This window comes from Phocoena sinus, chromosome 1 (assembly GCF_008692025.1).
Source record: "Phocoena sinus isolate mPhoSin1 chromosome 1, mPhoSin1.pri, whole genome shotgun sequence".
NCBI lineage: Eukaryota > Metazoa > Chordata > Mammalia > Artiodactyla > Phocoenidae > Phocoena > Phocoena sinus.
This window is the reverse complement of record NC_045763.1, coordinates 21,505,108-21,525,981: the sequence shown is the minus strand read 5'-3', so window position 1 is coordinate 21,525,981 and position 20,874 is coordinate 21,505,108. Positions and strand designations below refer to the sequence as shown.

The window sequence follows — 20,874 nt, the reverse complement described above, 5'->3', positions numbered from 1 at the left end:
ACCTCCTGTCTCATCCATCATCCCTGTGGGGCCCCCTGCCTGGTACTAGGTCTGGAGCCTGCCTCCTCCCATCAACCTGGCCTGGACACTGCCCCCAAATAAAGGAGCTCTTTCCAGCACTGTGTTTTATGTCCCATGTCTTGGGCTGTGTGTGGATTGGATAGGGTGGGGGTAAGGCCACTGTCCTCTCCTTAATGGAAATTCTTACTTGAACTGATACTGTCATCTTTTAAAATATGTTTATTTGCGGGAATTCCCCTGGTGGTCCAGTGGTTAGGACTCAGCGCTTTTACTTCTGGGGCCGGGTTCAATCCCTGGTTGGGGAACTAAGATCCCACAAGCTGCATGGCACAGCCAAAACAAAAAATATTTTTATTTCTTACATGTGTTTAATCGCCTCCTCCACCACTTTATAGATAAGGGTACGGAGACGCAGAAAGGTAAGCACACCTGCTTAAGATCGCACAGAGTGGAATGGGGCAGGGCTGGGATTTGAATCCAGGTTTTTCTGACTCTAGAATGAGCAGAACTTCAGAACTCCTCTGCAGAGGCATCTCCAGGCTCTTTTGCCTTCTAAAGTTGGGTCTCTGCCCCAGTGCCAAGGTGGAGGTGCCCCCGGGACCCTCCACAGGGTACTTCTGGCCTTCCTTGAGCAGGCCCTTCTGGAAAGCTCCAACTGTGCCCACCTCCCCCTCTTTACCCCCCATCCTTGGGCCCAGAAGTCTTCCCTGACTAATTAACATCTCCTATCAATGGGGTACTTGCTGGAAACCAGGCATGTGGCTGAGAGTCTAACATCAGTATCTGATTTAGTCCCATGACTGCCCTAGGAAGCTGAGAAGCAATAGAGAGTCATGGGTGAAAGTTCAGCCTGTGGAGCCTGACTTCTCTGTGTGAATGGGAACAAGTTAATTGAACAGCTCTTGGCCTCAGTTTCCTCGTCTGTAAAGTTGGGTAACAGCGGTCCCATCTTTGTGGGATATGGGGAAGTTTCAGAGCAGGTGCATGTGCTCCATCCACTTCATTCCAGGACATCCATCCACCCTTCCAGCTGGGCAGCCTGTGGTCAGCCACCTGCACCTCTTCTTGCCCCAGGCCTAGTCTCCGTGCAGGGTCTCTGGCTGCAGCTGGAAGGGCTTTAGGGCCCCTGGGCTCCACAGGGAGTTCCAGCTACTCCTTGGCCTCATAGAGGGCTCACCTGCCTAGACATCGCACCACCATGGACAATGCCAAACACAGTCCACCTCCGTGTCCCTCCCCTCCATGCTCACTTCCATCAACATCCCCCTCCTTTCAGACATCAGCCCCCCCTTTAGCCTCCCCTCCAGCTCCTTGCATCTGTGTTACCCAGCCTGCCTTGCTCTCTCTTCTTCAAGCCCCTGCACACGCAGTTTCTCCTGCCTGGGTCACCCTCCCTTGGCTTCTCCACCCAGCACTTAATCCTGGCTGGGATAATGCCCATTCCTCCCAGGCCAAGGGAGGAAATGCCCCTATATCTTTCTGGCTTTCCACCCAGTTAAGGAAATTTCTCTATTGAATGTTTTCTTTTTCAAAATTAGTAAATGCCGGGAATTCCCTGGTGGTCCAGTGGTTAGGGCTGCACACTTCCGCTGCAGAGGGCACGGGTTTGATCCCTGTTTGGGGAACTAGGATCCCATAAGCCGTGTGCCCCCCCGCCCCAAAAAAAGTAAATGCCTGTAAGGAACAAGAGGACTACACAGAAGTTTATATAAAGAGCGAGAATCCCTCTCCCCCTGGTCCCACTCCCCAGAAATAACTATGCTTAACAGGATGTGTCAGACCTTTTTCTGTGAATTCACAACACACATTTAGCGTTTTTAAGATACAGAGTGGGAGCGTGCTTTCCCTATTGTTCTGCAATGTTGCCCCTTTCATTATAGATCACATTTGCCCTGTGACTTGTACAGATGGTGGTGATTTATTTGCCTGCATGCTCTCCCTGTGCAGCTGGGTCATTTCCACTTTATCATAAACAGCATCACGGTAAAGGGGCTTGTCTGCAGATCTTGGCACACCTGTGGGAGAGAGTAGGGAGGACAGATTCCTAGAATCGGAATTGCAGAGTCTCAGCGTCCATCTTGTGGATCCATCTTGTCTGGCAAACTTGGCCTCTACCTTCCCTACACCCTCTTGAACCTCAGCCTTCCCCACCCCCACAAGCACTGGGCCTGGAAAAAGGAGGCCCTCAGGGAGGGTTTGATGAAGGAATGAATGAGTGAATGAATGAATGAGCCTTTCCTCTCCTCCCCTCCCCTATCACCGGAGGTCCCTCTCCAGCTCAGACCTCACCACTCACATCTGGACCAAGGCTGCTGCCTCTTCACTGGCCTCCCAGCCTCCATGCCTGCCCTGCACGGTCTGCCCATTCGATGGCCTATATTAGCAGCTGTTTTCTAGGCACTGCCAGGGGCTTCTCAGTGGACCTGAGGGTGGGCATGAAGTCACCTTGCTAAGGGGGGCAGGGAACATGGGCTTGGGCAAAATCTATGGCATATAAGTGCCAGAGAGAACACAAATCATGTCCTGTCTCTGGGCCCGTTTCTCCATTTTTATTCATTCATTTAACCAACATTAACTGAGCACCTGCTATGTACCAGCCTATAACCCAGGGCCAGTAATAACGACCATGACGGGGGCTGTGTCACGATGGGAGGTAACGTACCGCACCCAGCATGACTCGTGGGGTGCAGTAGGTGCCCAACAGACGGTAGCAGCGGTCATTCCTGACACCGGTGACAAGGATCAGAGAAGGATTCCTAGTGGAGATGGCATTAGGGCCGGACCTTCATGGATGGGCGGAGCTTCACAGGAGGAGAAGAGGAGGAGGCTTCCGGATGGAAGGCAAAGACTTAGCTAAAGTTCAAAGGTAGAAAAACCCTATGTGAATCCCGAAGTCTGAAGAGATGGCTGCAGAGCCCTAGAGGCCAGGAGCAGAAGTTGGACTCCATCCTGGTTGGAGCAGGCAGGGATTATGCCCATTCTCTCCAGGGCTGAGGAAGGAAATGCCCCCACCTTCTGCTGGTTCCAGCCTGGGTGGGGTGTCCCTGGGGAGGGACAACAGGAGGAAGTCTTGTTTCATGTCCTCTCACCAGCCTGGCCCCTTATAAACTGGCACCCTCCCTCAGGGGCTCCAGCAAGGTGGGCCCACTCTGGACCCCACTCTCCCTTTTGCTCCTCTTGTTTGGGGAGCCCACCTGAGAAGCCAGGATGCCCCAGCTGCCCAGGTAGAGGCCTAGGGCACCCCCCGTACCCATCTGTCCTCATTCCCTCCCTAGGTATCCTTCTCCCAGCCAGGCTCACTAGCCTCAAGGAGCAGTGTGGGAGTTTGATAATCTGGGCTATGCACAAAAACATATGCAAATAGATGCAAATGGTGAAAAACCTTGCCAGCTCCTGAGGCCAGTGTCCTGACAGCTAGAATCTGGGGGGTGAAAACAGAAGTGCAGAGGGGTCTGGGAGAGAAATGCCCACTCCCCCCATGCCCATCCTGTGCCCACCCAGCCCCATGTCTCCCTGCAGAACCCAGGGAACTGGAAGCCAGCAAAGTTGTCTTCCTGCCCAGTTGTCCTGGAGCCCCAGGAAGTTCTGGGGAGAAGGGAGTGACCGGTCCTCAAGGTGAGAGATGCCGTGGAGCAGGCAGGGACCTGGGGCAAGCTGGGGAGGATGGGGTGCAGCAGTTACAGTCTGTGCTGAGAGCCCATGACAAAAGGGCAAGGAACCTACTGTGTGCCAGGCTCCAGGCCGGATGCCCAGCATCCGAAGATTGATCCTGTGAGGTAGGTGGTACCACCCCCATTTTGCTAGGGGGAAAGTGAGGCTCAGAGAGGATAAGCAGTTTGCCCACATTCACAGAGCCAGGAAAGGCTGCAGCTGGGATTTGATTTCTGGCTCCAAATCCCTCGTTGCTTTTTGGCCCCTGACATGGGGTGGGATGTAATGCATCTCTGCCTTGGGATTTCAGGGCAACTTGGACCACCAGGCAAGATGGGCCCCAAGGGTGAGCCTGGTGAGTATGTGCGGCCAGAGGTCTCCTCGTCTTTCTTTGCTCTGTCACTGCCTCTGCTTGGCTGCCGTTCAGGAATTGGCTATGATTTCTCTCCTGCAGAGGGGGTGGAAGGCTGGGAGGAGTGGGGAGAATTAGAAGGGCCTGGGCACCCTCCCCTCTGGTGGTTAATGGGCATTCCCTTGGAGGTACTCAGACCTCAAGAGCCAACACTCATCTTTCCCTGGGGCAGGAGATTCAGCGAACCTGCTCCGGGGCCAGGAGAGTGAGGCCGCCTTCACAGGAGCCAGGCACTTGGAGTCAGTTGGTGCTGGGGTGTTTGTGGACCCCAGGTGTCACCCAGCGCACCTTGGAACCCCTCTTCAGGGGTCCAAAGGAATCCCACACTTGGCCTGTTCCATTGCCTGTGAGGGGGGTGGGGGGTGGGGAGTAACTTGGGGGCCCCCCTCAGTCCATCTCCCCTTCCCCAGGCCCCAGGAGCTGCCAGGAGCTGCTGAGCCGGGGTGCCACCTTGAGCAGCTGGTACAATCTGTGCCTACCCGAGGGCCGAGCCTTCCCAGTCTTTTGTGATGTGGACATCACAAACGGGGGGCTGGCTGGTGAGCGAGTGTCCGGGAGAGAAGGGACTCAGAAGTCAGGCCCAGTGGGCACTTCTTCCCCTTGGCCCCTAGGGGGAGCCAGAGCCTACCAGAGCCAAGGCATCCCCTAAGCATAACTCACTAAGGAATGAAGTCTGAGAAGGCTTCACAGAGGAGATGCCATTTGAAAGGGCCTTGAAGGCTGTGTAGAAGTTCTCGAGATAGATGAGGTGCAGAAGGGCATTCCAGGTAGGGGGAAAGACAAATGTAAGGAGGCAGGAGAGTACAAGAGGGTGTGGGGGGACTGTATGAATCAGCTGAGAGCAGGTGGAGTGGTTGGCTGAGGTCTACTGCTGTGGGTCAAGAATGGACTGAGGGCCCCTGAAAAGACCAGTTCACAGAGGGCACTGAATGACCCACTGAGGAGTGTGGAGGGCAGTGGGGAGCCATGGAAGAGTTTTAAGCAGAGGAGGGACCAGGTCAGACATGTTTTAGAAAGAAGACTCAGGCTACACACTGGCAGATGCATTGAGTGGGGACCAGACTGCAGGTAGGGACACAGGTTAGGACAACTGCAGGGGTCGGGGCAGGAGAAGAGGGTGGGCAGTGGCAACAATGGAAGTAGAGGCTCTTAGACGGAAAGACATTTAGGAGAGAAACTCTGCAGGGCCTGGGGTCTGCTTGGCTTGAAGAGGAAAGTGGGGTTGGGAGGGAGCATCAGGGTAAGGCTGGGTGGGCCTCTGGAGGTGACTTCTCTGCTCCAATATCTTGGTTCTTATGATAGTAAATTAAAACAGGTTATTTTGAATCTGACCCCCAACTGGACTGACCGTCTCCCGAGGACAGGGACGATGTTTCTCTCATTTCATTTCCCCCAGGGCTTTCGAGGCTGCAGTGTGAAGTTGAGAGTCAGTAAAAGGTAATAAGTGTGTGTAGAGCTCATCAGCATATTCACAGGCAAGGCTCACTTGGACTCACACTTTATCAACAGGCCCCCAATCCAAAGAGGGGGTGCCTGTCCACCTACCCCCCACAGTGCATCCATTCTCAGCTGCCTCTGCCCCCTGCTTCTCCTCATCCCATGCTCAGCCTGGAGCAATGGCTGCCGTGCTAGCCTTCTCTGCCTCCCTAGCTATTCCAGCGGTGACAGGATGGTTCCGTGGATTTCTTCTGCTCTTGGTCCTTCTACAAAGCAGGTCTTGGGAGCCAGGAGTCCGAATTCTGGCTGGATAATGAGAATTTGCCCCAGCTTACTCTCCAGAGTAGGTTCTCAGTAGGGTCCAGGGAGCTGGAGGGGCATTCCCCTGGCATTCTGACTTCCCACCTGGGATCTGAGGATTCCTCCGTCTCTGCCTCCCTGTCCCCCAGGTACCTGGGAGCTGCGGGTGGAGGTGGAGGACTTTAAAGGCAACCGCACCTTTGCTCACTGTGGGGCCTCTTTGGGGAGGCAGGTCACTACCCAGCTAGTGCTGGGCAGGTTCTCAGAGGGCACTGCAGGTGAGCGAGCCTACAGTGGGACCCTGGAGTAGGCAAAGAAGGTGAGGGAGGCTGGGTTCTTTCCCAGGGCTGCCACGGCCTCCAAGAATGACCCAGGACAACTCCTTCCCCTCTGTAGGCCTCAGTTTCCTCATCTGAAAAATGGCAGTCGTGAGACAGGGTGGTGTAGGAGTGAAGAAGCTGGGCTCTGGAGGCAAACAATCCTGAGTTTAAAAGTCCAGCTCTGTCATTTACTAACTATGTGACCTTGGGCAAGTCCCTTCTGGGTCAGAGCCTCAGTTTCCTCCCCTGTAAAATGGGTAAGAAGGCAGGGAGGGAGGGTGTGGGAGACTCTGAGGCTCTGTTGAGTGTTAGCATTATCTGCCTTTTTTTTTTTAATACTTATTCATTCATTTATTTATTTAGGCTCTGCCAGTTCTTAGTTGCGGCATGTGGGATCTTCATTGCCGCGTGCGGGATCTTTAGTTGCGGCATGCGTGTGGGATCTAGTTCCCTGACCAGAAATCGAACCCGGGCCCCCTGCATTGGTAGTGTGGAGTCTTAACCACTGGACCACCAGGAAAGTCCCCAGCATTATATGCTTTGGAAGAGGAACCAGAGAAGGCTTTTTTCAAAGAAACACCAACTGTTAAGGAGAAATCTAAAAGAGGGAAGTGGTTATGAGGAGGTGCCTCAGGGGAGCCCCCTTTCCTGCCCAGGCATCTGAGAAATCCCTCCCAGCTCTCCCTGGCACAGTTGCTCAGGCTGCAGATGGGAGCTGGGAGGAGACAAAGGAGCAAGAGGGAAGCTGAGGATTCTGGGAGGGGAAAAGGTAGGGGGAGGAGCCAGTGGCTTTGGAGCCACAGTCCTGAGCTCAAGTCCCAGTGCCCCTGTGTAGCCTTGGGCAAACACCCTGGCTCCTTGGCACTGCTGTTTTCTCATGGGGGCTGAAAACATCCACCTCACCATTGCTCTGAGGCTCCTGTGAGATCATCTCTCCAAGGGTGCCAGGCATGGTGCTGGCACCTAGGTGCCTCTCATCCCCTTCCTGCCAGGGGACTCCCTGAGCTTCCACGCACGGCAGGAAGCCCTTTACCACCTATGACACCAACCATGATACAAGCGAGAGCAGCTGCGAGGTGACTGTCCGTGGTGCCTGGTGTTTCAGATCCTGCTATCAGTCCAATCTCAACGGGCGCCACTGGATGTCCGAAGCCACTGCCCATAACTATGACATTGACTGGGCCTCAGACTGTGGCGTGGGCCACCCTTACCACAGGGTTCACATAATGCTTTGCTAGGGCATCCTGGCAACAAGCAGGGTTATCTCATCTCTCCCGTACAGTTTCTGGACCCTCGGCTACCCCTCCCCATTGCTAACCATCTTTGCTCCTCTGTCCATGTTAAAAAAAAGAAAATCACTTTAACCCTTTCCTGGCTTGCAGACCTCTTCCAGTTATTGGGAAAAACTCACAAGGGCAGAGCAGGGCACAGGTTTCAGTTCCATTCAAGGAAGATATTCCTTCCAGTCAGGAAGACGGACGAATCGGCCTCAAAAGGTAGTGAGGCTTCCATCCCAAGAGGTGTGCAAGCCAAGGCCAGAGGAGCATTGAGTGGTGGACTTGGAAGGATTCAGACATCCACTGAGAATACTCTTGGGCCCCCTGGGTCCTACAAGTGGATGGTTTTGTGGTGGGAATTGCACAGCTATCTCACTCTCTCTGTTGCCCCCTCCTTGTCCCTTCTATGTTGTCTCTTTTCCAGGCTCTGTTGTAAGTCAAGTTCTCATTCTTTGCTCCTTCTTGCCTGTCCCATTAGGGATTAGTTTGAACTCAGTCAAACCAAGGCAGGTACATTTTTCTTCCATGGGGCAACAAGGCAGTGAAACAGCAGTACTGAACTGGCATTTACTGAGCAGTTAGTTAATTTGCCAGTGTCACATTCTAGAAAGTGTTAGAGCAATAGTTAAGAGTCTGATCTCTGAGCCTGACAGATAGTCCTGGGCTTGCATCCTGCTCTGTCATGTAGATGGGTTATCTTGAACAAATTACTCAACCTCTCTAAGTCCCCAGTTCCTGATTTCCGAGTTCACTGAAGTTTATACCAGGCTGCTGCCTCACTAATTCACACTAGAAGGTTAGGGATTCTTGGGGATTGGAGCTGGGAAGCTGTTGTAGCCCAAGGGCTGGGGTTTCTGGCGTTCTCCAGGTAGTAGAGAAACGTTTGCATGGGGATTCTTCTCAGGTTCCATGGTCATGTTCTAGGTGGAGGTCATAGATCAGAAGGGCTCCACGGCAGATTGGGTTACGGGAAAAGCAGCCCCCTGGCAAAAGTGCAAAGGACCGGGCTCAGATGCCAAGTCCCATGCTCCTGGCAGGCTGAGGACCAGTCTTCCCCCAGTCTCTAGTCCCTCCCAGCCTGCACAGCAGGGACCCGGAGGACAGGCACTCTTCGTGGCACTCTACGCTGTGTTCTACACACACTAATGTCTCTGGAGATCCTTTCTTTCAACAGACCCCGCAGGGGGCAGGGCCTGCAATCTGCAATTCCCACCTCTGCCTTCCTTAGCCCTGGCCTGGGCACACACACACACACGTGTGTGTGTGTGTGTGTATATTTATTTATATATATATATATTTATTTATTTATCTATTTATATATCTATTTATATATATATTTATTTAACTCTTCTTTGCGGCATGTGGGATCTTTTAGTTGTGGCATGCGAACTCTTAGTTGTGGCATGTGGGATCTCGTTCCCCGACCAGGGATCAAACCTGGGCCCCCTACATTGGGAGTGCGGAGTCTCAGCCACTGGACCACCAGAGAAGTCCCCTGGACACACATCTTACGAGTGCCTGCTGTGAGCAGTCCACAGTGGTTGGCGTGCACAGGGGCACAGGCTGTTCCGGAAGCGGCCTGTCTCAGCGGTTGTGGCGGGAGAGGAGGGAGGGAAGAGGCCGAGTCCCAGGCCGCTAGGGAGCGGTGCTGCCCCAGGGCCGAGGGTGGAGCTTTCCCTGTCGTCCAGGAAAGGGCTGGGCCCGGCCCGTATACATGTGAGGGCAGGAGAGAGTGACTGCTCGCGCTCTCCTGCGGAATCCGGGTGGTGAGCACTGCCTGACCGATTCTCGGGATTCCCCCACGTGACTCTGAGTCGCGGATCACCGGATGCCCAAGATTCCCTGGACCCCAATCCCCGATTTCAGATCCTCAGGACCTTACAAGTCAGAGGCCGGATTTCGCCCTGGACACCAGATTCCCAAACGGGACCTCCGGCCGGACTTCGGATCTCCAGATCTCCAGATCTTCAGATCCTGTAGGAGATTCCCGATCCTGACCTGATTCCCGATCCCGAGATCCCGGTATCTGTTGTCTCTGGCTCCTGTCCCGCCCTGGGTGCCCAAAGCCCGGCGCCCGACGCCCGAGCGCCCCCGCATGGCGGGGCAGTGCCTGAGGTCCGGAGCCGCGGAGCGCGCCGGCAGCTGCTGGCAGGACCCGCTGGCCGAGGCACTGAGCCGGGGCCGGCCGCTCGCGGCGTCCCCGGGCCGGGGCTGCGCGAGAAGCCGGCCTCTTAGCGTGGTATACGTGTTGACCCGGGAGACGCAGCACTTGGCGGAACCCGAGACTGGAGCCGAGGCGGAGCCGCTGCCTCTGCGCTGCCTGCGTGAGGCCTGCGCGCAGCTCCCCGGACCGCGGCCACGACCTCAGCTGCGCAGCCTGCCTTTTGGGACCCTGGCGCTGGGAGACACCTCAGCGCTCGATTCCTTCTACAACGCGGGTGAGCGCTCCTGGGGGCGGGGCGGGGCGCTGGGGCGGGGCTTAGGGTCTGGGGCGGAGCCGAAGGGGCGTGGCTTGGCGACTCCCGGGAGATCCCGAGGTGTGGGGTGTAGGGGGCTATGCGGGCATAAAGTGAGCTAAAGTCTAGGGGCTCGAGGCGGGGCCGTGATAAAAGTGGAGTTTAGGGGATCTGGAGCACGGCCGGACTCGGGCAGGGATTTAGCGGATCCAGGCCTGGCTCGTGGTTCAGGGCTGGAGCTTAAGCACTCTGGAGTCGTCACCGTGCCTAGGGAGAGGCTGGGAGCGGGGCAGGGTGTGGTATCTCAGGAGTGGGATTGGAGAACTCAGCCTCGGGATGATCTCGCACGGATCTCATGACGGAGAATCCTGGGAGGTGGAACTTGGACTGGGGAAAGGAGCCGTAACATGTGGGCCTGGAATTCAGGGGTCCTAGCATACTACCTCCGAGGATCCGGCTGGAGAGGCAGAAAGAGAAGTGAAGGGGACCAACTGCCCAACTGCACTGGATTCTAGGCGAGGGAGCTTGGGTTATGAGACCCCAGCAGTTCCGAGAGAATGCGCCGAGCTTGCGGGTGGGGGGGGGTTGGAAGCGGAGCAGGGTCGTTCGGGGGCGGGACCAGAAGGCGGCTATTCCCGCGCGGGTCACCCCGCCCTCTCGCCATCCCGGACGCCCCGCCCCCGATACTTATTTGTTCATCCAAGAGTCCAGGAACCGTACTTGCAGGATGTCCATAAAACCTCAGCCTAAAAATGAAGGCTGACTCGACCTTGAGGACAGAGACACACAGAGTCACAGACTCACAAATCGTACATATCTTGATTCACATAAACTGTCGCAGACAGTATCACACACAGAGATACAGACAAAGCAAGCTGCACACACACACACACACACACACACATACACACACACACACACACAGAGGCACAGTGTTTGTACACACACAGGGCATGTGTGTATACACATGTGTATACACACAGCACACTGCTTGTGCCAGCCCCTTTCAAGAGACTGGGTTGAGAACCCAGGGAAGGGGACTTTTATCTTTGCACAACTCCTGCCTCTCAGATGGCCTGGAACAGGCTCCAGACTGGTGCACAGCCTCCCCTTCTCTGTGCCCAGTGTCCGCAGGCTCTGAACAGTGGGATGTGAGTCATAGCCCGGGGAGCTCCACTCCTTTCCTTGCAATACTATAGATATAATTTCTGTATGAACCAGAGGGACCCTAAAAGGGGGAAACTGAGGCCCTGCTGGAGTCACAATGGGAAGGCAGGTTGAGCCAGGATGGATCCCCAGGCTCCTTCCCCACAAGCTGGGCTTCAGGGCTCAGGGCCCCCACCTGTGTGCCCGCAGATGTGGTGGTGCTGGAGGTGAGCAGCTCCCTGGCGCAGCCCTCCCTGTTCTACCATCTGGGTGTGCGGGAGAGCTTCAGCATGACCAACAACGTGCTCCTCTGCTCCCAGGCCGACCTCCCTGACCTGCAGGCCCTGCGGGTAGGTGGCCAGCGGGCTGGTGGGGGCCGGCACAAAGCTGGGGTGGCCCTACTCAGAACACCAGTATCTGAATGTCTGTCCCCCGCAGGAGGACATTTTCCAGAAGAACTCGGTGAGCAGAAACCACCCCTACTCCAATGTGCCCTTTGACCTCCATTATGACCTCTGACCTCCACTATCTTTCCTGGCCTCCTCATTCCTCTCTGACCTCCCTAGTGCCCCCTGACATCCATGTGACCCTTTGTTCCCTGTGGTCTCCCTTCATGAAGGGTGCCCCTTCCCTGCTATTTTAGTTCCCACTGGTGCTGATCTCTGACCCCCTCACTGCCCCTCTCTAACCTGGTACTGACCTCCACTGATTCCCACCTCCCTCCTACCAGGATTGCGTTGGCAGCTACACGCTGATCCCCTATGTGGTGACAGCCACTGGTCGGGTGCTATGTGGAGATGCGGGCCTCCTGAGGGGCCTGGCTGACGGCCTGGTACAGGCTGGGGTGGGCACCGAGGTGCTGCTCACACCCCTGGTGGGCCGGCTTGCCCGCCTGCTGGAGACCACGCCCACGGACTCCTGGTAATGGGGGCCCTCAGCAGGTGTACCAGGAGGAGGCTGGTGAGGGTACAGGGGGCTGGGGCTGAAGGGCGAGCCCGGCCATTCTCTCTCCCCCCCTCCCCTGCCGTGGACGTTAGTGGCTATTTCCGGGAGACCATTCGGCAGGACATCCGGCGGGCGAGGGAGCGGTTCAGCGGGCAGCAGCTGCGGCAGGAGCTGGCTCGCCTGCAGCGGAGACTGGACAGCGTAGAGCTGCTCAGCCCTGACATCATCATCAACCTGCTGCTCTCCTACCGTGATGTGCAGGTGTGTGGTGCTCAGAGAGGCGGGCAGTGAGGGCAGCGGCATTCAGTGTCGGACAAGCCCGAGTCCAGCTCCTGGACTCACTTGCTCACTGGTGGCTTTGAACAAATTATCTGACGTCTCTGAGCCTCGGTTTCCTCGTCTGTAATAGGGGACGATCTTGTCTCCCAGGGCAGCTGGGAGGCTGGGGCACACAGTGGGTTCACCGTGTAAGGTGTGGTGTCTACACTACCCGCTGGGCCTGAAGGAGGTGTGCAGAGGATGGTGGGTGGGAAGATGGGGTGTCGCGGTGAGAGGGGACCCCAGCTCAAGGTTTACCTCAGGGTCTGTGGGCCGATGGGACCCACGAGAGGCCAACAGGCCAGGGCATGCTATTCCCTCCTGCAGGACTACTCAGCCATCATTGAGCTGGTGGAGACGCTGCAGGCCTTGCCCACCTGTGACGTGGCTGAGCAGCACAATGTCTGCTTCCACTACACATTTGCCCTCAACCGGTGGGTAGCAGAGCAAGGCTCAGGTCGCAGCATGTGGGAACATGGGTCTCTGCTGTGCAAAGTCATTGCTGTCTGCAATCACTGCTGTTCAGGGAATTTGCTGACCAAGGTCACACTGATGTCAAATGGTCCCTATTGTTCTGTTCTTGCTGCCCAGGGTGGGGTGGGGTGGTGGCGCTGCCCTTGGAGTGGTCATAGCTATCCAAGGTCACTGCTTCTCAGAGTCACTGCAGCTAGAAGTCACTTCCATCTGGGATTGCTACCTCTAGAAAGATCAGAGCTGACCAGAGTCACTGCTATTCTGGGTTCATGACTGTCAGGCCCTTGGAAGGGTCCCTGCTGTTTAGGGTCTGGGGGTTCCTAGACAGAGAGTGGAGGCAGGGCCATCAAGTGGGTTCCCAGCCTTCTTCCCCTTCCCCTAGGAGGAACAGACCTGGGGACCGGGAGAAGGCACTGGCTGTGCTGCTGCCACTGGTACAGTTTGAGGGCTCAGTGGCACCTGACCTATATTGCATGTGTGGCCGTATCTATAAGGACATGTTCTTCAGCTCCGGCTTCCAGGATGCTGGGCACCGGGAGCAGGCCTATCACTGGTAAGGGGCCCAAACGAGTGGACAGTGGGCTGAGCTAGAGGGATGAGGAATGAGGCTGTGGGCATCGGTCCAGTCCCGTGTCCCCCCACCCTTACCCCAGGTATCGCAAGGCTTTTGATGTAGAGCCCAGCCTCCACTCGGGCATCAATGCAGCTGTGCTTCTCATTGCCGCTGGGCAGCGCTTTGAGGACTCCAAGGAGCTCCGGCTCATAGGTGAACCCCAATCCTGCACCCCTATCCCCTACCCACAGGAGCTCAGAGGGGCCTGGGGAGAGGGCAGGGAGAGAAGACACTGGGCTGGAGCTGAGGCCGACCACATCCCCTTTTGGACCTGTTCTGCCTGAACCCACCCCGGTCCTGGGCCCTCGTGAGCCCTTGAGCCCACAGCTGGTCCTAAGCTCACACCTGTGTTCCTTACACACTGAATTCCACGTACACTTGTTCCCAAACCCTTACCTGTGCCTGAGCTCCTACTCCCACCTGAGATCTGGCCACACCTAAGTTTTTAGCCATTTCTATGTTCCTGCCCACATGAATTTTGTGGCCTACACCTGGGCTTTGCCCAAAGTTGTAATCACATTCAGTACAACCCATGCCCCTCCCTCCCAGGCATGAAGCTGGGCTGCCTGCTGGCCCGAAAAGGCTGTGTGGAGAAGATGCAGTATTACTGGGATGTTGGCTTCTACCTGGGAGCTCAGATCCTTGTCAATGACCTCACGCAGGTGGCACTGGCTGCAGAGCAGCTGTACAAGCTCAATGCCCCCATATGGTAGGTGGCCCCTTCTGTGGTGGTCCTGGGCTGGCCTGGTCTGTCAGCTTCTGCACCTATATCCAGTGGCTTCTAGTCTGAACCTCTTTCAGACCAGTGCCCATGGCACCCAATGGCCACATTCTGGCTGCATCCAAGCCAGTCTACTCTCCCTGGCAGTGCTAGCTGGTGCCTGGGCTGAGTTGAGGACAAGGTTGTGTCTGCAGGTACCTGGTGTCTGTGATGGAAACCTTCCTGCTGTACCAGCACTTCAGACCCACACTAGAGCCTCCTGGAGAAACCCCACACCACGCCCACTTCTGGCTCCACTTTTTGCTACAGTCCTGCCAGCCACTCAAGATGACTTCTCCCCAAGGGGAGCAGTGCTTGGTGAGGCCCGTGGGGTGTGGGACCTGGGAGAGGGGCAGGCCCCTTTTGACCAGCCCCTCTCCCCTGTCATCTGCAGGTGCTGGTCCTGGAGATGAATAAGGTGCTTCTACCGGCCAGGCTGGAGGCTCATGGTACCAACCCGGTGAGCACAGTGACGGTGAGCCTGCTGGAGCCCGGTAAGCAGGTGATATCGCCGGTGAGTCACCCCCATTCACATCTATGCACCCCTTCTCTCCAGCCTTTCCCCCATCCCCAGACCCCTCTCCCGGTCCCCACACCCCTCTTGGACCTTTTTCTTCTCACAGGACGTTCCCTCCAGCTGGACCTTCCCGGTGGCCTCCATCAGCGGTGTCAGGTGAGAGGGGAGACCTGGGGGAGGTCGGACGGGGGCGGGGGCGGCGCTGCTGGGCTGCCCGGCTCACTGGGGTTCTTCATCCCTTCCAGCGTGTCGAATCGAGACGAGCGCTGCTGCTTCCTCTACGCGCTTCCCCCGGCTCAGGACGTCCAGCTGTGCTTCCCCAGCGGAGGGCACTGCCAGTGGTGCGCGCAGCCCTTCGGGGTCGGGGTGCTCTGAGGGCAAGGGTGCCCGGGGTATTGAGGGAAAGGAAGGGACATGTTCCCTGGGTGCTCTCGGCAAAGGGGTCAGTTTCCGCCCAAGGTGCCCCTCCCATCAGTCTAATCTCCGCCCTCAGGTTCTGCGGGCTGATCCAGGCCTTGGTGAAGAATCCGGACTCCACGGCGGCCGCAGAGGAGGCGGAGGGCGGAGGGGAGGTATTGGAGGTGAGGAAGGGGTTGCTGGGAGCTTGAGGAGGGGGAAGGGCTGAGGGCCCAGCTGAACCCCGCATCTCACCCGCCCCCCAGTTTGATTATGAGTACACGGAGTCGGGAGAGCGGCTGGTGCTGGGCAAGGGCACCTACGGGGTGGTGTACGCCGGCCGTGATCGGCGCACGCGGGTGCGCATCGCCATCAAGGAGATCCCGGAGCGGGACAGCAGGTTTGGGACCTGAGGCCACGCGGGCGGGGCTCAGGGCACGGGGTGGGGGGCTGGGGGACCAGGTGGGCGGGTCAAATGGGCGGGACCGCGAGTTCAGAGGGTCCTGTGGGCGGGACTGCAGGCGGGGGCGACGCGGATGCCCAAGTGGTCGAGCCGAGTGCGCTGGCTCACAGAAGCGAGAGTACGAGCCCAGTGGGCCCAGGCCTGTGCGCAGAACTGCAGGGACCCGGAGGGCGGGCTGTGGTCTGGAGGGCACGTGGGCTGGGTGATTAAGTTGCGGAAGGTCAGGGGCGGGGGTGCTGGTGGGCGGGGCAGATCCTGGGGGCCTGCCTTGCTGGCGCTGGAGTTGGGTAAGCATCTCTGCCCCAAGCTGGCCTGTTCTTTACTCCCTACCTGCCCCCAGGTTCTCTCAGCCACTGCATGAAGAGATCGCTCTGCACAAACGCCTGCGCCACAAGAACATCGTGCGCTATCTGGGCTCAGCCAGTCAGGGCGGCTACCTCAAGATCTTCATGGAGGAAGTGCCTGGAGGTTCCTGCCCTGTGTGGGACGGGAATGGAACTGGAGTTGTGGGGCATGGGGCTGGAGCCAAGCAGGGGTGGAGAACCCTCCGGGAAAATGAACCCTAGCGTGTGTGGGTAGTGTAGCCCAGAATTAGCTGAGGCAGTGCAGTTGGGTGATGGAGTCTGGGCCATGGCCTGGCCTTTGAGCAGAGCTGTGCGCTGGAGTAAGCGGGTGCCAATTATGACCTTGGACTCATCTTCCCAGGCAGCCTGTCCTCCTTGCTGCGGTCAGTGTGGGGACCCCTGCAGGACAACGAGAGCACCATCAGTTTCTACATCCGCCAGATCCTGCAGGGACTCAGCTACCTGCACGACAACTGCATCGTGCATCGAGATATCAAGGTCAGCGTGTAGCTGGCTCACCCTGGTGGGGAGTGGGGAGGAAGAGATATGGCCCCAGACAGAGGCTGACAGTTTAGACTAAGTGGACAGACCCTTTGCAAAGGGTTGGGGAATTCATCAAGAAGGTTCCCTAGAGAAGGCAAGAATTTCAGATCTGAAGCTAACTTCCAGAGGGGGATAAGTGGGATGGCAGGGGGAGGAGGTTGACAGAGGCACGGTAAGGCCGGGAGTCCCAGGAGTCAGGGTCTCGGGATAGAGTCCAGTTCTGGCACCAGGAGCCCAGCCTGATGTCTGCTGAGCACAATGTCCACTCTACTCAGGGGGACAATGTACTGATCAACACCTTCAGCGGGCTGCTCAAGATTTCCGACTTCGGTACCTCCAAGCGACTAGCCGGCATCACACCCTGCACTGAGACCTTCGCAGGTAACAGGGGGTGGGGTGGTGAATGGGGTTGCTGACGTGGGGCAGAGAACTCTTGGGACCTTCCAGGGAATGCTGTTTCTCCTGGGCATGGAGTTAGAGTCCTAATGGGGGATGGAACCCGGGGCAGGTGATTGAGCCAGGGGTTAGGTGATAGAATCTAGAACTGGAGCTTGGATAGCTGATGACATTGAGTTTAGTCCCTGAAACGGAGCCCAGAAGTGTTGATGCGGGCCAAAGGTCAAAGCGGATGATGCAATCCAGGTTAGAGGATGGCACCTACTGTGGACGATGGAGCCCACGAACGTGACAGAGCCTGAGATGGGTGAGGAGACTCAGGATAGATGTCTGATGACCAGGGGAGGTGGTAGGAACTGTTCTGGATACTAAAGTTCAGGGTGAATGCAGGCGGCCAGAGGATGACAGAGCCCCCTGCCACCCCCACAGCGGCAAAGCCCAGATGCCCATTATTGCTACTGCTCCTGTCCTAGGGACCCTACAGTATATGGCCCCAGAAATCATTGACCAGGGCCCACGAGGGTATGGGAAGGCGGCGGACATCTGGTCATTGGGCTGCACTGTTATCGAGATGGCCACAGGTCGCCCACCCTTCCACGAGCTGGGGAGCCCGCAGGCTGCCATGTTTCAGGTGAGAGCCCTCACGGCCTGGCTTATGAGGTGGGGTGGGGACAGACTGGGCCCTGAACACCTCTAAACTTGTCCCTTGTGTCCCCTCCCTGCCCTCTTCCCAGGTGGGCATGTACAAGGTGCACCCACCAATGCCCAGTTCTCTGTCAGCCGAGGCTCAAGCCTTCCTCCTCCGAACTTTTGAGCCAGATCCACGCCTCCGAGCCAGTGCCCAAGCACTGCTGGAGGACCCCTTCCTGCAACCTGGGAAGAGGAGCCGCAACCCCGGCTCCCCCCAGTATGCTCTAAGGTCCTCAGGTACCAAGTGGGTGGAGGGAGTGGGCACGCTGGGGTGAGGGCAGAGGAGCTGTGGAGGTGAGAGGGCTCAGGGGGCCCCGTGTGACAGCCTTGTCCCTCCCTCAGACGCCCCTTCCGCCAGCCCCACTCCTTTAGCTGACTTGACCTCCCAGTCCCAGACATTCCCGCGGCCTCAGGCACCCTCTCAGCACCCTCCCAGTCCCCCCAAGCGCTGGCTCAGTTATGGGGACACCAGCCAGCTCCGGTAAGAACCCAGGGTCCTGGGGTGGGTTTGCTTCATCTGGTTTTGTCTTGGTACGCTCCCTCCAGAAAAAGCCCTCCTTGGGGACTTGGGCACTTTGATCACTTGTAAGGATGGCATTTGGTGCCCTCCTCCCAAATGCTCTTACTTATACTTGTTGTGCCCTCTCAATGCTGACTGAGCTCATCTCTTTTGTCCCTGTGAGGTGGGCATAAAAGTAAAAGCCAGGATTCAAACTCTGGGGTGGAGGTGGCGGGATGGTGTTGCCGCCCACCCTCCAACAGCCGCTCTTCACTGCACCCAGGGTGCCTGAGGAGCCTGGGGCCGAGGAGCCCGCGTCCCCTGAGGAGAGCTCGGGGCTGAGCCTCCTGCACCAAGAGAGCAAGCGCCGGGCCATGTTGGCAACGGTACTGGAGCAGGAGCTACAGGCCCTGGCAGAGAGTCTGTGCCTGGAGCAGGAACAGGTGGGCGGCTCGCCCCGGCCCCCCCTGCTGGTCAAGCACCGACAGGACTCCTGCTGAAGGCCTCCCCCGTCCCTCCGCTCCCCACCCCACCGCACCCCGCACCCTCCCACCAGCATCTCCCCCAGCTCAGGCGGGAATACTCGCTGATGACCTTCTCTTCCTCCTCAGGGTTCCCATCTGGGGAGGAATCATGTGGAACAGCTACTGCGCTGCCTCAGGGCGCACATCCACACTCCCAACCGCCGGCAGCTGGCCCAGGAGCTGCAGGAGCTGCAAGGGCAGCTTCGGGCCCAGGGCCTTGGGCCCGAGATTCTGCAAGGACCGCTCTTCGCCTTCCCGGATGCGGTGAGGGAGCTTTCTCAGTTAGGGCTGCCCAATAAGAGGTAGTGAGCTCCCCATGCTTGGGAATGTACAAGGACTTGATGTTGCAAGATTCCATGTCTTCGCCGATAGAACCATCGGGAAAGGGACATCGGCGCAGTCCTAGCTTCTCAGCCCCTCCTCTGATCCCAAGCCCGCCCACCCCACTTGCCTCCGATAGAAGACTTTCTAGGCCTTTCCAACTCAAGCCCCATCTCTGAAGCTCAGCAGTCTCAGCCGCACCCTTCCTCCTGCTCCAGGTGAAGCAGATCCTCCACAGGCGCCAGATCCGCCCACACTGGATGTTCGTGCTGGACTCGCTGCTCAGCCGCGCTGTGCTGGCAGCCCTGGCTGTTCTGGCCCCAGGTGGGTGGGGGACTGGAGCCTGCCTGCCTGCCTGCCTGCGGGGCGAGGATGTGATCCTTGGGGGTGTGGCGAACACAAATAGGGCCGGTAGGGGCGTGGTCAGCGAGGCCCTGGCTTGACCCAGCGCCAAGCAGGGGGATGGCGTAACCAAATGGATATCTCCCAGGCTGACACTGCCTAGCCCGTGCCCAGAGCCCCGCGTCCTCTGCCGATGTCTGGGGTCCTAAATGGGCATTCTCGCCCTGCCTGAGTTTACCCCACTCGGATTGGCAGAGGCGGAGAAGGAGGCAGTCCCACCGAAGTCGGAGGAATCCAATAAAGAAGAGTCCCAGCAGAAGCAGCAGGAGACCCCAGTCCGGCGGAGCCCGCTCCCAGGGGAACCCGAGCAGGGAACCCCACCTTTGATGGTGCAGCTGGGCCTCTTGCGAGCAGAGACCGATAGGTAAAGCTTCTGGGACTCGCCCATAGCCTCTGCAGGAGCTTCACCCCTACCTACGCCCCCTCCATTCTATTGCCTTCTGCCTTCTACCAGGCTAAGAGATGTCCTGGCTGAGAAGGAACGGGAGTGCCAGGCCCTGGTGCAGCTAACCCTACAGCGCGTCAGTGGGGAGGCCAGGACCTGGTCCCTGGCCTCAGAGCCCCCAGGTGAGTGGGAGCAGTCTGGAGAGCTCGAATGGTGGGTGTGAGGCCGCTTCTTGGCAGAGGCATCCTTGGGTTCACCAGCTTTCTCCCTGACAGCTGCTCTCACAGTGGACCATGGCCTGGTGCGGTGGCTACAGGAACTGAATGTGGATTCAGGCACCATCCGGACGGTGAGGGGGCGAGTATTGGCAGTCCCTGACCCCCACCAACCAAAGACTCCAACTATGCCCATCTTTCAGCTCTTCTCACTTTCTCCCTCTGATGCAGAGAATCTCAATACTGAATTAGCACTTTGTATATGCCTCCCATTGGACAGATGAGAAAACTGAGGCCCAGCAAGGAGTGTGATCTGTCCTAGCATGTTGGTAGTAGAACAGAGCTAGTTCCTGGGTCTCTGGACCCATCTGTCTCTGATTTTACCCCTCCCTGTTTCTGTGTATGTGTCTTTGTCCACAACTAGCTACTGAACCACAGCTTCACCTTCCATGCCTTACTGACCTGTGCCACTAGAGATGACCTCATCTACACACACATCAGGTATGTCCTGGGCCCTTGAGGGATAACCCACACATATGGCCTCATGCTGGCCAGATCGTGACACCACCCCCCTAGTTACAGGCCTGCCTGGGTTCCTCTCTGAAAACTATAGGGACCCTAGGGTCCCTTGGGGACAGAGGGGGCATCAGGCAGACAGTGGGTACCAGAGAGAGAGCCCAGGGCCTTCTTCTGCCTGAGCCTCATTGAGCCTGGTGCCCCCAGGGGAGGGATGATATGCCGCATCTGGAGAGCCATCTTGGCATGGCGAGCAAAGTCCACGCCAGTTACCCCTGGCCCGCGGGAGGCTGAATGAGGACATCAGAGACGGGAGGCCAGACCCAAGGATGGATGAATGCAGGAAACACAGAGGCTTCTGACACACCTGCCCCAGGACCCAGGGGCAACTGGAGGAGGCCAGGTGGGTGGGGGGCAGGGTAGGGCCCAAGCCTAGCCCCAGTGGGGGGAACCAACCAGAGAGGTGCCTCAAGCTCACACGGAGTGCCGGCAAGCAGTCTATTAAACAATACTTTTGTACCCTTGGGCCTTGG

The 20,874-nt window shown here is 57.6% G+C and overlaps 2 protein-coding genes across 4 annotated transcripts; both read left to right on the top strand.

Moving 5' to 3' along the window:
* The first annotated feature begins 2,647 nt into the window (after positions 1-2,647).
* FCN3 (ficolin 3) lies at positions 2,648-7,379 on the top strand. Its single transcript, XM_032633642.1, is given in 10 exon segments — positions 2,648-2,753; positions 3,541-3,636; positions 3,983-4,027; positions 4,257-4,289; positions 4,495-4,615; positions 5,199-5,208; positions 5,735-5,864; positions 5,971-6,103; positions 6,952-6,956; positions 7,147-7,379. Coding segments are annotated over 10 exon segments (912 nt in total).
* Positions 7,380-9,127: 1,748 nt separating this feature from the next.
* MAP3K6 (mitogen-activated protein kinase kinase kinase 6) lies at positions 9,128-20,859 on the top strand. Of its 3 annotated transcripts, XM_032611774.1 has the most exons (30): positions 9,128-9,856; positions 11,231-11,247; positions 11,341-11,370; positions 11,459-11,482; positions 11,751-11,941; positions 12,058-12,226; positions 12,611-12,717; positions 13,140-13,310; positions 13,411-13,523; positions 13,920-14,079; positions 14,286-14,448; positions 14,525-14,644; positions 14,754-14,803; positions 14,893-14,988; positions 15,141-15,228; positions 15,310-15,443; positions 15,847-15,974; positions 16,212-16,348; positions 16,669-16,774; positions 17,263-17,420; positions 17,524-17,716; positions 17,822-17,960; positions 18,262-18,421; positions 18,590-18,766; positions 19,042-19,147; positions 19,421-19,589; positions 19,680-19,792; positions 19,886-19,959; positions 20,250-20,326; positions 20,549-20,859. In XM_032611774.1, exons 1-30 carry the CDS (start codon positions 9,514-9,516, stop codon positions 20,637-20,639), a joined length of 3,804 nt encoding a protein of 1,267 aa, XP_032467665.1. In that variant the 5' UTR covers positions 9,128-9,513; the 3' UTR covers positions 20,640-20,859. The 3 variants fall into 3 exon arrangements, with proteins under 3 accessions (XP_032467665.1, XP_032467656.1, XP_032467672.1); XM_032611765.1 differs by having other exon boundaries at positions 11,231-11,370; XM_032611781.1 differs by lacking the exons at positions 19,421-19,589; positions 19,680-19,792; positions 19,886-19,959; positions 20,250-20,326; positions 20,549-20,859 and adding an exon at positions 19,314-19,401 and having other exon boundaries at positions 9,514-9,856; positions 11,231-11,370.
* The last annotated feature ends 15 nt before the right edge of the window (positions 20,860-20,874 follow it).